Source organism: Corvus hawaiiensis, chromosome 9 (genome assembly GCF_020740725.1).
Source record: "Corvus hawaiiensis isolate bCorHaw1 chromosome 9, bCorHaw1.pri.cur, whole genome shotgun sequence".
Lineage (NCBI taxonomy): Eukaryota > Metazoa > Chordata > Aves > Passeriformes > Corvidae > Corvus > Corvus hawaiiensis.
Window position 1 is genome coordinate 9,335,662 of NC_063221.1, and position 14,655 is coordinate 9,350,316.

Consider the following 14,655-nt stretch of genomic DNA (forward strand, 5'->3'; position numbering starts at 1 on the left):
CATCGCAGCCTGCTCCCAGCAGGAACTAAAGCATGAAATAACACAAAAACGTGGAAGATTTACCACCACCACGTTTTTCTAGTGGCTCTGACCATGACATTCTAAAAAGGGCAGCAATTAAGCATCAAACATTAATTACTTGGTGATATTTTTGTCTTGCATCTTGAGCACTCGCAATATTTCTTGAGTGCATCCACATTTAACTACTGGCTAAAATCTGGTTAGGAAAAATAAAAAAAGGCAACAGGAGCAAAAGTAGTGTTTCAGCAGTTCACAAAATGCATGTCTAGAAAATGGAGAGTGCCTTGTGCAGCCCTGAAAATGGCATTGGAGTAACTAAGGAGCTAGCAGAAAATAAGCTCCGTTTATCCAGGAGCTGATGAAAACCCAGCCTGGTAATGACTGGACAAAGGCTGACTGTGGCAAAGTAAACAGCACAAATGGATATCTCTGCCTAGAGAGGATTTCACCTCAAAACGGTTTCAGAAAAAGAATCATTGGAGCTCTCAATCTCTCTCCCTAAAACTACCCTAGATTCCAAAACGCACAAAATGCTGTTATCACACTCTGAGAACATTCCAGTTCAAATCAAATTTGTCTGTAGATGAGGATAATTTCACATGCATTTGAGTCTGCTTTGTGAAAAGGTTCTTTAAAAAAATATACCTATTTAAAACCCTCAAGTGGATTAAGCAGGAAGCTCAAGGTGATTACATTGCTGGCTGAAAACATTCAAAGGTTCTATGTACCTTAAGGAAAAGAAGTCCCTGAGCATGGAAACCCTTGCTAATTAATGACAAAGACATGAGACAAAAGACAGAAAACAACCACTACTTCTCCAAAAGGTGAGGCAGGTCAAGGCAGCTGCCTGAGTTAGTACAATGCAGTTTCTTCTGCATTGTTCACAGTGAGTTTAAAACTTCATTGTGTTTCTCAAATGCATCCCAGCATTCTGTGGTTCAAGTCAAAATTCATCACTACCCTCTAGGAAGGGGGTGACTAACAGCAGGGCAAAATACAGGCCAAGATAGAAACTTCTGAGATTGCAAAATCTAACTGTCCTCTGTTGCTGTAAAAATAACAGGATGCTTTCCAGATAACAATTTCTTTTAGATTTCTGAAAAAAAAAGTAGAAATCTGACTCAACTCTCCTTTATGTACTCCAGAGGAGGTTACATTCCAGACAGGGCTATTTTAACTCAGAGTCTGCAAAGCACAGTACTTTTAAAGTTAATTTTTTTTTGCAAAAAGAATATCTGCTGGCATTTACATTATCTACTTTTTATACTCTTGCTAAACAGTATATATTTTTTAATGCAATTAAACCTCAATTACTATTTAATCTTATTGATCCAGTCCTCAGATCAGACTTTCAGCTACATGCAGCTTATGCAGAGCAAAGCGGGTGAGGATAAACCTACGGCACAGGTTAGAATAACCAATGTAGGCACCCTGAAATTTTCAGGATGCTTTGTACCTTTCAATTTTCCCAGGGTATTTACTGGCTAAAGGGAAACCTTGGAGCTGCTCACTGGCAACTTTCTTACCTAGGAGAGCTCACAGAGCTGGAAAATTGCTGTAAATCTGCTAAATGGTACCACATGACCAGGTCAATATAGAGGATTGGGGAAAACATTCTCAGTTTCTTGTGTCATTATCCTTTGGGTAAATATTTATAAATAAATGCGCCCTTAAATTTGAGCAATTGCAAATGGTAATAACCTGCTGCTTTTAAAAGCTTAAAACATTGGGCCAGTACTGCTATTTCACTGAGGGTTTGAAAAAAAGAAAAAAGAATCACAGTCACAGCAGCACAGAATGCACAGTTCTCAGAGTTGAGAGAAAACATGAAAAGTAAAATAATAAAAATAAAAATACAGAAAGGGAAACATTCAGCCTCATTGTTCAGAGGGCACTTTCCAGCTGCCAGCACCACTTCAAAGCTCTTGCTGAGCCTGAGGGGTTCACACACATGAAGAAAGAAGCCACAGATGGATTTCTCTGTAGAAGAGAAGCCGTGAGTGCACACCTGTCTGGGAATGGGACAGGGTCCAAAGGGAGCTCCCAGCCTGGCAGGGCTGGCTCTGCCCAGCTCTGCGCTTGGATGGTGACGCAGCCCTTGCCGGGTGACAGCCAGCTGTGACCAAGAGATGGCTGCAGCCAGGCCTGCCAAGCCAAGCCCAGCCCAGCCAGGGCTGCTGGGACTCAGCACAGCTGTGTGGGTCACTGGCACTGGGCTGTTGCACACAGAACGTGATCCTGGGCCGGCTGCAGGGGCAGATAAACAGTGAGCAGCACACCCAGAGTGGCAAATGCTCCTTTCCCAGGCCTCGATACAATCGCTTCCCTTTCCGCCCATGAACGTGTTTGAATATGCGTTCGCAGCGTAGATTTTGGGTCACGCCAGAGAAGAGGGAGGTTCATGGACAACAAGGAACAACCTGTCCACATCTAAGGGCTGCTTTGCTCAGAGGAGGTGCAGCCATCTACCAGGTGCTTTGCCAGAGGTGCCAGCTGGCTGGGCGTCAGGCAGATCCAGCAGGGAAGCCGCACCACCACGTGTGCCGCAGCTGAGAAAGGCTGCTTCTCACCACTACAGCCATCATAGTAACCCAGCTCCATCAGCAAGACAGTCAGCCCAAACCACAGCAGGCACACTGTAGGCCTGACTGTACCTCTTCTTTCCTGATCCACTTTCCTCAGTTCTAAGAGGACTCATTGTGATAACATCATAAATATATGTTGATTCTTCACTCAGAAGCTTAAAAAGCAAGCAGACAGACAAGCAAAACCCAGTCTTACTAGATTTCCTCCCATGTGGGAGAAAAAAAATGGGGATGTAGTTTAATAAAAACCTGTTGATTTCTCAGCTGTATTTATAACCAAAAAAAAGTCCATCAGAAAAAAAAATGAGCTGGCTAGGAATGCATTATAAATGCAAATGCAAACTGGCAAAGAAAACAAAAGCAGCTCATTTTGAGAGCATTTTGAGCTGTAACAAAATAACCTCTTGTTTCAATTTGTTTTAATAAACACAAATTAAATAATACTGGTGGACAGATGATCTAGTAAACAATATTCAAAGTACCATGCCTGTATGATACACACAGGGCAATTGTGTAATACCTGCTGTGAACCCAAAAGCACAGCAGAGAACCTCACCACATCCTTCTTTACTCTCCATTTACTTGCAGAGAAACTGTCAGTGCAAAAATACCCTCCAGCTTCAAGAAGCTTCCCATGTGTTTAATCTGTACCCACTTCCAAATCTCTCCTTGCTGCTTACTGCACATGGATTGGAGTATTTGTCTGAAACAAAGAAAGTACATATGCAAAGAAGGAATAATTCCATAATACATGGAAAAAACTGTCCTCACTTCTCCTGTAGCCAAAGCAAGCAGAAGATAATCAATGCTGTGACCACTGGTATAGACCACAGCAGAAGGTAATTTCCTCTAGATGATTTTTGTTCTTCTTTCCATTACCCCTTGAAATTTACCTATGCATCTTATAATTCCTAACATGTTCACATATATCCCAGAGAGCTTATGTGAGCCCTCTTGTCCTTGGTTTCTTTCTCAGTTTTACACTAGCCAGGAATGCTGTCCCAGTCTTCAAGTAACAGTTTTTGTTGGAAAACTACCAGAAAAACAAGCTTACTTAAAACAAAGACATTAGGTAAACAACTTGATTTGAAAAATGAAAAACCCATAGCAACTAAATACCAGTTTAATGTTAAATGTGAAATAAGTTCATCGTTCCAGAGCTTGAACTGCAGCTCACGTGTCACCCCTCAGAGCAGCACACATCAGAAAAAGTACGGAAGAATCCTGGTTTGAAGTGTGTGTTTACAAACTGCCACACAGTGGGTTTCGTTTTTAAAAGAGTTAAGAGAAGCTTCCTGGAAGGAGCAGGTGAAATCACAGCCAACATCACCGAGCACCCTCTCCTCTGCAGTAGCTGTGCATCTTGGAAAAGATGAACCTGCCAGGAGAGAAGTGCTGAACAGATGAGTTCGACTCTCCTCCCTGTCACCTTAAATTAACCTGCCCCATCCTTTAAGAACTGGCAAGACCTCCTTTTTTCCCTTTAAATTGTCTATTTGGTACATGTTAGTGCTTAAGTGAAGAAATGGTAGATTTTGTTGATTCTTTTGTTAGTTCAGGTTTCTTGCTCTCCTTTCTCAATGATGCATCAACCAATCCTTGAAGAGCATCCTTGAGAAATCCCAAGCAGTTAATGTAGAGAACACTGGAGGTTGTGTCGCACGGTGGCACTAACTACAGCCTCTTTAAAAAGGACTTTGCCAGAACAGTCAATGAGTTATTTGCAGCCTCTCAAAATTCTGAGTGCTACCTGTAGTAATGTGCACTCCTGCACTGACATTTCCTAGCACTGCAAGAAGCCAAAAAAAAGTTTCTTTAAAGCAAAATTACCTGTGCCTGCTGTTTGCTGTGACACTAAGGACTCTGAGTACATCTAGCACATCTTGCAATATCAGCAAGGAGAGCTTCACTAATTTCTGTGGAATTTTACCTAACATGCATTCAAACACAAGAAATGACATTATCATTCTCTCCACATATTTTTATGGGTTTGGACTGCTATTTTCCACCTGGAATGATTCACCTAAAGTCAGCAATTAATTGCTCTGCTCTGTAGGCCTGTTTGAATGCTGAACTAATAGAAAAATGTTCTAGAGGAACCATGTACCTGCCTACAGCGCTTGGAGGATGGAGATACTATTTTGCAATATTTGTCATGAAGGGAATGACTAATCTGTCAAGATACTTGGCTATGTCTCTCTTCCAGACTGGCCCAAAGACACTCTGGTTATGGCCTGACCTCCTCAGTGTACTCTTCAAACAGCCAGGAGGGAAATTCTATGCTTTGATGAGGACGAATATCACCCTGTCCTTCCCTTCTCTCCCAGCCTTTGCTCTGGGAGTAGTCCAGGGCACCACTGTGGGATTAATAACCTTGTACAGGAAATCTTCATTCTTTTCGAACTCCAGAGAGTTTAACTTACAAATTTTGAAATAGTTTTTGACAGTGTGATGACTAGAAGGGGCGTAAGACTGCCCTTCCTGAGATGTCTCCTGACTTTGATAAGCAAATTTGCTCAGAAAATGCTTTCTCTCCTCTCCACTACCATGCAGTCTTTACTGCATCTCAAAGACATTCATTACCATTCTACTCTTCACCAAAAAGCCTATACTGCAACAGTGAAGATGATAAAGAGAAAATATCACTCTAAAATAATTTTAAAGAAATGAAAAAATTTCCTCTGACAAATTTGATATTTTGCCACAGTTTTTATTTTCCACTAAGAAATTCTAATTAAACCTCTGCTAGTTCTACCCAGCATGGAGATCAGGGTGTCCCAAGAAGTGGTTTTGTTTAAAATTTTTTGCCCATCACAAAATAAGAATGACATTTGATCCCCATTTCAAAAGAAGTGCTTGTTTTCACTTACTATTTTCAATTTTTATTTTAATTTGAACTTTTAAGGTGATGCACAAATAGTTATACTCCTATGCTGTAATTTCTAATTTTCTTGCTGTTGTGCTCCTGACAGTATTCACCTGTGGGAGTTGTAAAAGGGTTTGATTCTCTAAGCCACAGAGACTTTCTGAATCAATATCTGACTAACCTCATTCAGGTATTTGCAGAGACTTTCATTAACATGGATTAAATAGCCATCAGAAGGGCTGTGTGCTGACTGTGTTATGCGCAGATAATTTGATAAAGGTGGTGCCCACATCCAGATTTAACAAACATATTTGATTATTTAATGTCCCTCTGCACACCCAGGTTAACAAATACAGGCTTTGAGGGGGGAGGAGCAAAACAGGCTGCAGCTGGAACAGAACATGGAGCCAGTGTTCTGCATCACCTGGCTAACCTCAAACAAGATTAATCATCTCTCTTCACCTGAGATGGTGTAACCCAGCTTGTATCTGCTAAGAAAACTTCATTGTCAAAAATACCCCTCTTCTTGCTAAGCTGTTTGCTTTCTGTATTGACAAAAGGCATAAGGAATATGAGAATGTCCTGTCCTTTAGAATGCAGTCTCCTTTCAGCTTATCTTTACAGAAGGGATAAAGCAGATCTGACACGAGCAGGACAGCCATCCCTGCTTCCCAGGGAACCTGCTGTTCCAATTCCTGCCTGCTGCTGTCCAGGATCCCCTTCAAAACCAACATTTCCAAATATCCAGGGGCAGAGGGGGAATCACAATTTAGGCTCAAAGCCTAAATTCACATTCTTTTCACAGCATCATTAAACAGAGACGTACGCATCCACACAACAGCAATACTGTAAGCAGACATACAGTCCCAGCTGATCCACTTGACAAATTTCTGCTCTATTTTTAGAACTTTTATAAACTAATGTCAGTGTTTATGTAAAACAAGGTGGCTGAGGGCTGGGACTGATGAGTTCTCAGAGAACTCTGTCTAGTTTATACATTACTCAGAGGATTTTGCTGTTAAGTGAAACAAGATCCATTTGTAATGAGATATATTTTATTTTTTATTTAGGAAAGACTTAGCATTTAATTGGTCCCGGTTGGTGTTAATCCATAGTAGAGTTAAATTTAGATCCAGAAATGGCTTCTGGTGATTTGCACATTTTGAGGTTTATGACTGGAAAATTATACTGAGGGAAATACAACAGCCGGCAGGGCCAAAGTCAGAGAATGCAACAACTTGACTTCAGCAATCTTCAAGCAGTTGAAAAAACACAAACAAACAAACAAACAAAAGAAAAATAAATTTAAAAACCCAACCCAAAACAACCACAAAAAAAATCCAAAGAAAACCACACCCCCTACTACATGTAATTGAAATTCTAACAGGAACTAGAAAGGCAGAATGCAATGAACGGGATTAGAATTAGACTAAGGGTTTGAGTGAACTTCTTCACTTAGTAAGAAAATCAAAAAGAGTGGCAGTTTTAATATTCATAATCATAATATTCATCTAGAAAGTGGTGCCCTACCACAGAGCTCATGCTTGGCTGCTGTTTTTTAGCAATGCACAGCACAAACCTTCGCTGGCACCTGTAGCTGGGCACCTCTGTGCTCCTCTGTACTGATGCAGATCAGTCCCTGCACTTCAGAGAAGACACAGCCTGAAAGAGAGGGAAGAACAGAAGGTCAGGATGTGCTGTGCTTTGGTGATCTCCTGTTCTGATGCTTACATGAATCATTCCATGGACACAGCACAGGACCGTACAGCTGTACGTGCAAGAACAATAAAAATACCTGCCATTTGCAATTTGCATTACAAAGCAAAAAGACTTGGCTCAAGATCTTGTTCCTTCTTTTGAATATGATTTTTCAGTTAGTCATAGCTGAGGGTTCAGTAAGACGTCCCTCAAATAGTTCCCATGCATGATTTGAACTACCATGCAAAAGCATGTTCTATCCTCCTGGCTTTATGAAACTCAGCTATAAACTCTGGACCACTTTTCCTGTGTCCTACAAGTCAAGCAAAAGAAAGAAACAAGGGTTGGCATTTCACAAAATGCAGACACAGATTTAAGTATCACTCAGTGAGAACAACTCACTGGGGACTTCAAAAGATCAGCGTAGCTATTGCGACATAGAACGTAACCGAGATGGAAAAATCCCAATCTTCTTCCCGGGATGTTTACTGCCTGTGTTACAGTCCCCTGTACATCCAGCCATCCCTGGTGCCCGCAGGAATTGTATAAGCAGAAAAAGAACAGAACATTCTCAAGAAAGGCTCTGAAAAGCAAAGTGTGATCTCCAGGGTGAGCGCTTGTGCCATTAAATGTCTGACATCAGATTTTGCTGCAGGCGATGGCAAATTTGTCACCGACTTCAACAGGAAAGTTTGGGCTACAGGCTCCCTCCTCCCACCACTTTCCCTCGGCCTTGCCCCTCGTCAATGAGATTAGTGGGACAGAAATAGATGGAAGCTTTAAGGAGGACGTAAAGGAAAAGCTTGGGCACTATATTTGCGTTTGTCCTCAGCTACCAAGAGCTTCCCTGTTTCCAAAGGGCAGAGGTCAGCACACCCACAGGCAGATCTGCAGTGCTGCTCTGGGCACTGCTTGGAGTCACTCAGCCCCATTCCCAAGGAAAGGAATCACAGCTCGGAGATGCTTATTTTCCAGCAGCACTATGCGCTGTGCTGCGCTAACACACCTGAACCTGTGCTGCAGTTGCAATCTGGGGCTTTTCTTTAAAACCGCAATTCCTAATTTTCCTGAGATTTTCAATATACTGTTGCAAGAGAGAGTGCAGGACAGAGCTGAGATGCCAAATCTCCTTTGCCCATTCAACGTATGGTGCCACTGGTGTGAAACAGATTCCCCATCAGAAAGGCAAGCTAACAACCCGAGCCATTTTGCCATCTTGCTTTGAAAAACCAAAAATTGATAAAATGAAGTAATGTTTGGGTTTGGTGCCTTTAAAACTGCTCAGTGAGCCCAAACATTCTTGCAGGCAGTGCAGCCACTCAGGGCCACTTCATGCCCACTGCACCTGGCGAAGCTCTCAAGGGGACAATTTTGCTGGCCCCCTGTCAGCAGCCTCTTCCCTGCCATCCCAGCCCTGACTGAATCCTTGCACAGCATACTGGCAGCATTGTGGGAGCTCAGATGCCTTTTCTTGGTCTTTGAACATAAATGGAAAACACATTTTATCGTGCAGATGTGTAATTGATGTCCTGGAAAAGTGTCCCAGCCAGAAAACACACCAGAAGCAAGAAAGTATTTTGTAGTGTCTCTTTTACTGGAAAACACAACTTTAAAAGTATAATAAATATATAACCCAAAATATATCTAATGCAGCTGATAAAATTCAACTTTAATCTAAATAGTTTTTAAACCAAATGTTACAACAAGAATGTTTTATAAGGTCATCTAACCTCACACTTCCATATTCAGCTTAATTTTTTACCTGCTTTTTTTCCACTTGTGGAAGATGTTACACATGTTATAACTGCCTTCCTTAACTGGCACTTCCATTTTATGGGTTTCTGAAAGAAGCAATTAAAAAGTTTGAAATAGAAAGTATCAGATAAATACATGATTCATGCTGCAATTTTCCATATGCTGGCTACTGCCAACTTTACAACTTGGCAGATGCTGGGAATATCCCAGCTCTACCCTTGCAAGCCTCCTCTAGGATCACCAAGAAAACATTTTGTCAGGCTTCAAACATCTGCAGGATCTCTGGTGTGCTACAGGTAAGCTCCCAAAATGTAGTTGCTTAAGCAAACCTTCCTGTAGCTTGCTAGACTCTGAAGTTTTCCACTTGCCAATAGCTGGCACATTTTCCTCCATTCATCTTTGAGAACCAGGTGAAAGAAACTCGAAACCAGCATCCAAACTGGGGAAATCTCCAAGTCGGGTGGCAGGTGGGAACGTGCTGTTCTCCTTTGCAGATCATTTGATCCTTTGCAGAGGCTCCAGCGTGGGGAAGGCCCAGGGCTGAGTTTCCCTGTGTTTTTCAAGGCTGCCTGTGCCAGGCTCGCACGTGCGGGCAGTGTTCCCGAGTGTCACAGGCTGTCCCGCAGCCCTGACAAGCTCACAGCTGCACGGCTCGCCTGGCCCTGGCGCTGCAGTGACAGTGGAAGCACTAGAAGGCAGTCAGCACACACCCATCCATCATCCAGGCACTGCCTGCCCCGCTCTTCGCTTTGGCAACTTCACCCCACAAAGTTTCTGGAACGGAGGCTTTTACAGCACTTAGAGCCTTACTCTTCCCATTCTTTCTCCTATGGTAAGTGCCCTCACAATAATTGCCCTTTAGAAAACGTACATATCATATACAGGACTAAGAGCTACCTGTTGCAAAAATCATTTAAAGCGGTTTGGTAAAATTTATAGGCTGGAACTTTATTTTCCTATCAGATCATCAATATATACTGCAAAGTACAACCAGCAGCACTGAAAAGTCGTTTAAATGCTGTCACAAATTAAATGGCATTCCTTTTCCACAGACATCTAATTTAAAGCAAAATGCTTTTGTGCAGCTTGTGAGCGTTCAGCTAGCAGAGGTTGTAAGGCTACAGCGATTACCTAAAAGGATCAGACATTTATGCTACGTGATTGTGTTGAAGTCAGACGGTGCTTTTGGGAGTCAGTCTCTCTGAACACTGCTTTTTGTGGCAGGAAAGAAAGGCTCTAGGGTACTATGGAGAGGAAGACACATGCACAGAAAAGAGCAGAAAAGCAGAGAGAAGTTAAAGAGAAACTCACATAGTTCCTAAATCCAAATTCTTTGGACATGATACCCTCCAGCTGGACACTGCTGAGAAGGACCACATGGCCTTTTCAACAAGCTGAGGGCTCGAGAAAGGCAGTGAAACTTCAGCTTCCAGTGCTAGGGGTAATTTACACAATTCACGGGTAGGTGGCAACACCGCACAGAGCTAAACCCTGTGCAGGCACGGGGTGGAAGGGATCCACAGCCGGGATTAGCAGAGGGGCCGCACCAAAAGCACCGTACGCTCAAACTTAGGGTTACTTCATTTTTTTGAAGAAATACGGCTAAGTCCTTCCTCTTTCGCGTACTGGCCACACTCAAAAATCTGAATAACCTTAATACAAACACCTCCAGAAGAGCAGGGTATATTTCTGGCTGACGGAAAGGACAGCCAGCCCTTTGCCGGTGTGACACGCCAACAGATTTCCAAGAAGGAGGTGGGGGGGGGGGCTGCGCGAAATACGGAAAAACAAAATAAAGGGGAAAAAGAGACGTGATGCGGAGGAGAGGCAAATTTTGCTCTACTGGGAAGACAGGCAGGCGCGCCTGGCTCGGTGCCGCCCGCAGCCCAGCCCATCCCGGCCGGCCCCGCCCGGCCGCAGGGCCATAAGAGCGGGCGCGGCGCGGCGCGGCGCGGTCGGGGCGCGATGCAGAGCGCGCTGCTGCTGGCGGTGCGGCACGGCGGGCGCATGGAGCGGGGCCGCCGCCGCAGCGAGCCGGAGGAGGCCGACAAGGGCAGGATGAAGAGAACGATGTGAGTCCCCCCGCCCGCAGGGAGGGGAAGCGAGTTCCTTGCCTTCAGGGGCTGTGCGTGACTCCTGCTGCAGGAGCCGCCTCAGGGAAAGCGCTGCTGTCTAAAGCTCTGCGAGCTGTCATTTTTAACGAGCATCTCCCTCTTCTTTCTTCCAGCATTAAAGATTGGAAAACAAGACTGAGCTACTTCCTGCAGAACTCTGCCAATTCTAATAAAAGGAAATCTAAGAAGGCAGGGAAACACCGCAACTACTTCAGGTAAGTTGTGAGAAAGAGACTTTGTTTAAGTAACTCAAGTGTTCTACAAAGGCAGTAAAGCTTGAGCAGTGTAATCTGATGTTCTCCCTCTCTTTCTGCAGACCTTCCCCTGAAGAAGCCCAGCTGTGGTCAGAAGCCTTTGACGAACTTCTTGCTAACAAATGTAAGTTTTTCTTCAAAAAGTAACATTTGGGAGCAAAGGGATGGAGAGGTTTATATGTCTGTAAGAGTTTGCTTCCTTCCATGTCAGTGTTGTAGCTCTCATGTAAAGAGCTTTGATTCTGGTCTTGCAAGTTAAATGTTTTTAACAGTTCAAAGCCAAAATACATAGAAGTGGCTTTTTTAAATTGTAAGATAATAGTAACACAAAGAATACCTCATTGTAGTAGATTTTTTTTTTCTTGAAGCCATTGTAGCTAGAATCATTCCTATCAGCTTGGCTTTGCCAAATGGGAAAAGGGCATTTTTTCCCTGAGCTTGTATAACCAAGGCAAACGCTTTCCTGTAATGTGGGAAGGATTCTGCAACACAGGTTCAGTGATCTTGGGGTTTTACTGTAGCTCTACAAGAAGCAGCATTCAACAGCAAAGCAAAAAGACTAAGAAATAATACTACTATTTGCTCTTTGAGCTTGAGTCATCCTTTCCATTGAAAGAATATTCCAGAGTACTGTAGCAGTCGTATTTACTGCAGTGTAAAGGTTAACAGAGGAGACCTTATCTTGAGAGAAGTGGATTTTTTTAATGTATTCTCAGGCATCACAGGAGGAAACATATCAACTAGAAATAGTTTCATTTTTTGTGTTTGCCTAAGAAACGGCAAACTCAAAGTAAAACCTGCCAAGCTTTAATGTTGAAGCGTTAATTTGTTCGCAAACATAAATTATGGAATTTTTTTATCGCCATGATGTCACTGAAAATAACAGACCTAGAGCAAAACATTTTGGTAGAAACTGATGTGACCAACAGGTAAAATCAAGATTCCTGAAATAGTTAATTGATGGCGAGTATTTTTTTCTTTCCTTAGATGGTCTTGCTGCTTTCCGAGCTTTTTTGAAGTCTGAGTTTTGTGAAGAGAACATCGAGTTCTGGTTGGCCTGTGAGGACTTCAAGAAAACGAAGTCACCCCAGAAGCTGACATCGAAAGCAAAGAAAATCTACAATGACTTCATTGAAAAGGAGGCTCCCAAAGAGGTAAAGAAAACCTGGTTAAACATAAATGCTCTGTTCTGTGAATTCTTACAGCCATTATTTCTTTGAACTCAGGATACAGATATCAAACTGCATTGTTATATACCTCACTGCTAATGTCTGGGTCTGAGTGCAACTGCCTTTTCACTGAGGTGGAAAATGGCACAAGCATCATTGCAGAGAATTTCTATTTTAACAGAAAAGACACATCTGAACTACTTTTGGCTTTGTGCAAAAGAATAATTTTCTTTTTTAAATTCTCCATTAATTTGACCCTGTAATAATAGGATCTTGCCTTTTTCACCCCTTCAGAAGTTGTACTGTATATTACACTTAGTTGAATTCCATTCTCAGTAGTAATGTTCCTCTTTGTGTATTTCAGATAAACATAGACTTCCAGACCAAGAACATGATCGCACAGAACATTCAGGACGCCACCCATACCTGCTTCAGTGCAGCGCAGAAGAGAGTTTACAGCTTAATGGAGAATAACTCCTACCCACGCTTTTTGGAATCTGAGTTCTACCAGGAACTGTGCAAGAAGACACCCATCAGCAGAGCAGCCCAGGGCACATGAGCGATGGAGAGGAGGGAGAAGCAGCCTCTGGGCTGGTGAGGAAGCCAAGCCACAGCTCATGAGCAGCATCCTGACCCGAGAGGCTGAGGCACTGAGCGCTCAGTCTGTTTGCCATGGTGCAAGGACAAATCCTGACTTTGATGCAGAGCTGATGGCCCAGAGTGGTGCTGTTGGAGGGTGTTCAGGGGAGATGGCAGAAGTGTGCCAGCCACTGCTGGCACTGCCCTTCTCTGCCAGTGCTGCAGTGAGAGCTGGCTGTGTGTTAGACCAAAGTGTGCTGTGCAGGAGCCCTTCTGTCACGGCCCAGGAGCGATGCGGCAGGTCCGGACAGAGCTTCCTTCTTGTGAACAGAAGCTGCTCTCTGCACTGGGGCAGTGCTGGGAACTTGAGTAATTGGTTGCCTATTTATTTTTCCTAAACATCCCCCAGCGCTGCTGCTGTCGGTGGCTCGGTGTGCTCACACCGGTTCTGTTACTGCCTCGAGCTGCCAAGGGCTGTGCTGGGTTTCTGTGCAACCTCCTCACAGTAACAGCACTGTGAGGGGAGGAAGGGATATAATAACTCAGTTCCCAGAGGAACAGGTTCTGCAGCTAAAGTATGCAGGGCTGGGTTGTGTCAGCAGGGCTGTGTGGGGCCAGACTGAGGGCAGAACTTGGCCAAGGCGAACAGGAGCTGTATAGTATTATATTTATATGTGGATTATGATTGTGTTCAATGCTGCAATGTCATAATTCTGTCTTGAAGACAGCAAGCTTCAGTGAAGTTTTATTGTTTTTAATAAACTATTTTGATACAAGCTTCTTTTGTTCCCTAATTTGTGTTGCACACACAGATATTCTGGAATCCAGTGTCAGACAGTGTGTATAGGGACTGTGGGTCCTGGGTGAGATCTTAATGGGGCTAATTTTAAAGCAGTTAGTTCTTAATCTATGAGCTGAGTTTTTGTTTGGGTTTTATCAACAGAACAAAAACCTTCAGAGCTTGAAAGCTTAACAGGGAGACATGTTCAACCACATCCTCTGTCCCAACATGTCTGTGAAGCCAATCTCTAAGGCATGCAAGGCACACATACAGCTGCACATGCTGACAGATCAAACAGAGCAACAGTGCTGCTGCAGGGCACAGGATGCCATTGGGATTACAGGTACCCATAGTACTGCACTTGTTCCTGCCCAAGATCTCTGCTTCAGAAAGGATTTAGGAGGACTTCAGTATCACAAAACCTAAAGTGCATAGTCAGGAGAGGCAATAGTACAATACAGGTGCTTGACTCTCAGCTAGGCGACAGTTGCTTGTGGGAAAGTTACTGCTCATTGTTATTCCATGTATTATTTTTTCCCCAAACCAGTCCCTAGTCAGCTTTGTGTCATCTGCACTTCAGGTCTGCTCAGGGATTGGCTCTAGGTATTTTGACTCCAATGCTTGTTTCACAGTTTTCATTGCTTAGTTCACATATATCCACAGCAGTCACTTCTATAACACTCCACTTTTCCAAGCATCAAGAAAATTCTAACTATGGGATTTTCCACTTCAATTACACATCCAAAAGTTGTTCAAAAGCAACTCCTTCAGGTCTGTATATACACATTGCAAGCAGGGAGCCTATAAGAAAGATGGAGAGGGACTTCCCACAA

General features: G+C 43.3%; 1 protein-coding gene and 1 long non-coding RNA gene across 2 annotated transcripts in view; one reads left to right on the forward strand and one right to left on the reverse strand.

The window, feature by feature from the left end:
- The window catches only part of LOC125330385, a 134,361-nt gene extending 124,027 nt beyond the window's left edge, over window positions 1-10,334 (reverse strand). The window contains exons 1-3 of the long non-coding RNA XR_007205484.1: window positions 10,237-10,334; window positions 8,933-9,011; window positions 7,052-7,134 (exon numbers count right to left, since the gene is read on the reverse strand). This is a non-coding gene — a long non-coding RNA (uncharacterized LOC125330385). The remainder of the gene's footprint in view (window positions 1-7,051; window positions 7,135-8,932; window positions 9,012-10,236) is intronic.
- Window positions 10,335-10,863: 529 nt separating this feature from the next.
- On the forward strand, window positions 10,864-13,817 carry RGS2 (regulator of G protein signaling 2). Its single transcript, XM_048313440.1, has 5 exons — window positions 10,864-10,997; window positions 11,153-11,254; window positions 11,356-11,417; window positions 12,281-12,447; window positions 12,827-13,817. Exons 1-5 carry the CDS (start codon window positions 10,891-10,893, stop codon window positions 13,019-13,021), a joined length of 633 nt encoding a protein of 210 aa, XP_048169397.1. The 5' UTR covers window positions 10,864-10,890; the 3' UTR covers window positions 13,022-13,817.
- Window positions 13,818-14,655: the final 838 nt, after the last annotated feature.

Bases quoted from the DNA above. Each gene is read 5' to 3' on its own strand.
- RGS2 (XM_048313440.1), top strand. From the start codon at position 10,891: ATGCAGAGCGCGCTGCTGCTGGCGGTGCGGCACGGCGGGCGCATGGAG. The intron at 10,998-11,152 runs GTGAGTCCCCCC...TCTTTCTTCCAG, and splicing joins GGCAGGATGAAGAGAACGAT to CATTAAAGATTGGAAAACAA. The intron at 12,448-12,826 runs GTAAAGAAAACC...TGTGTATTTCAG, and splicing joins AAAAGGAGGCTCCCAAAGAG to ATAAACATAGACTTCCAGAC.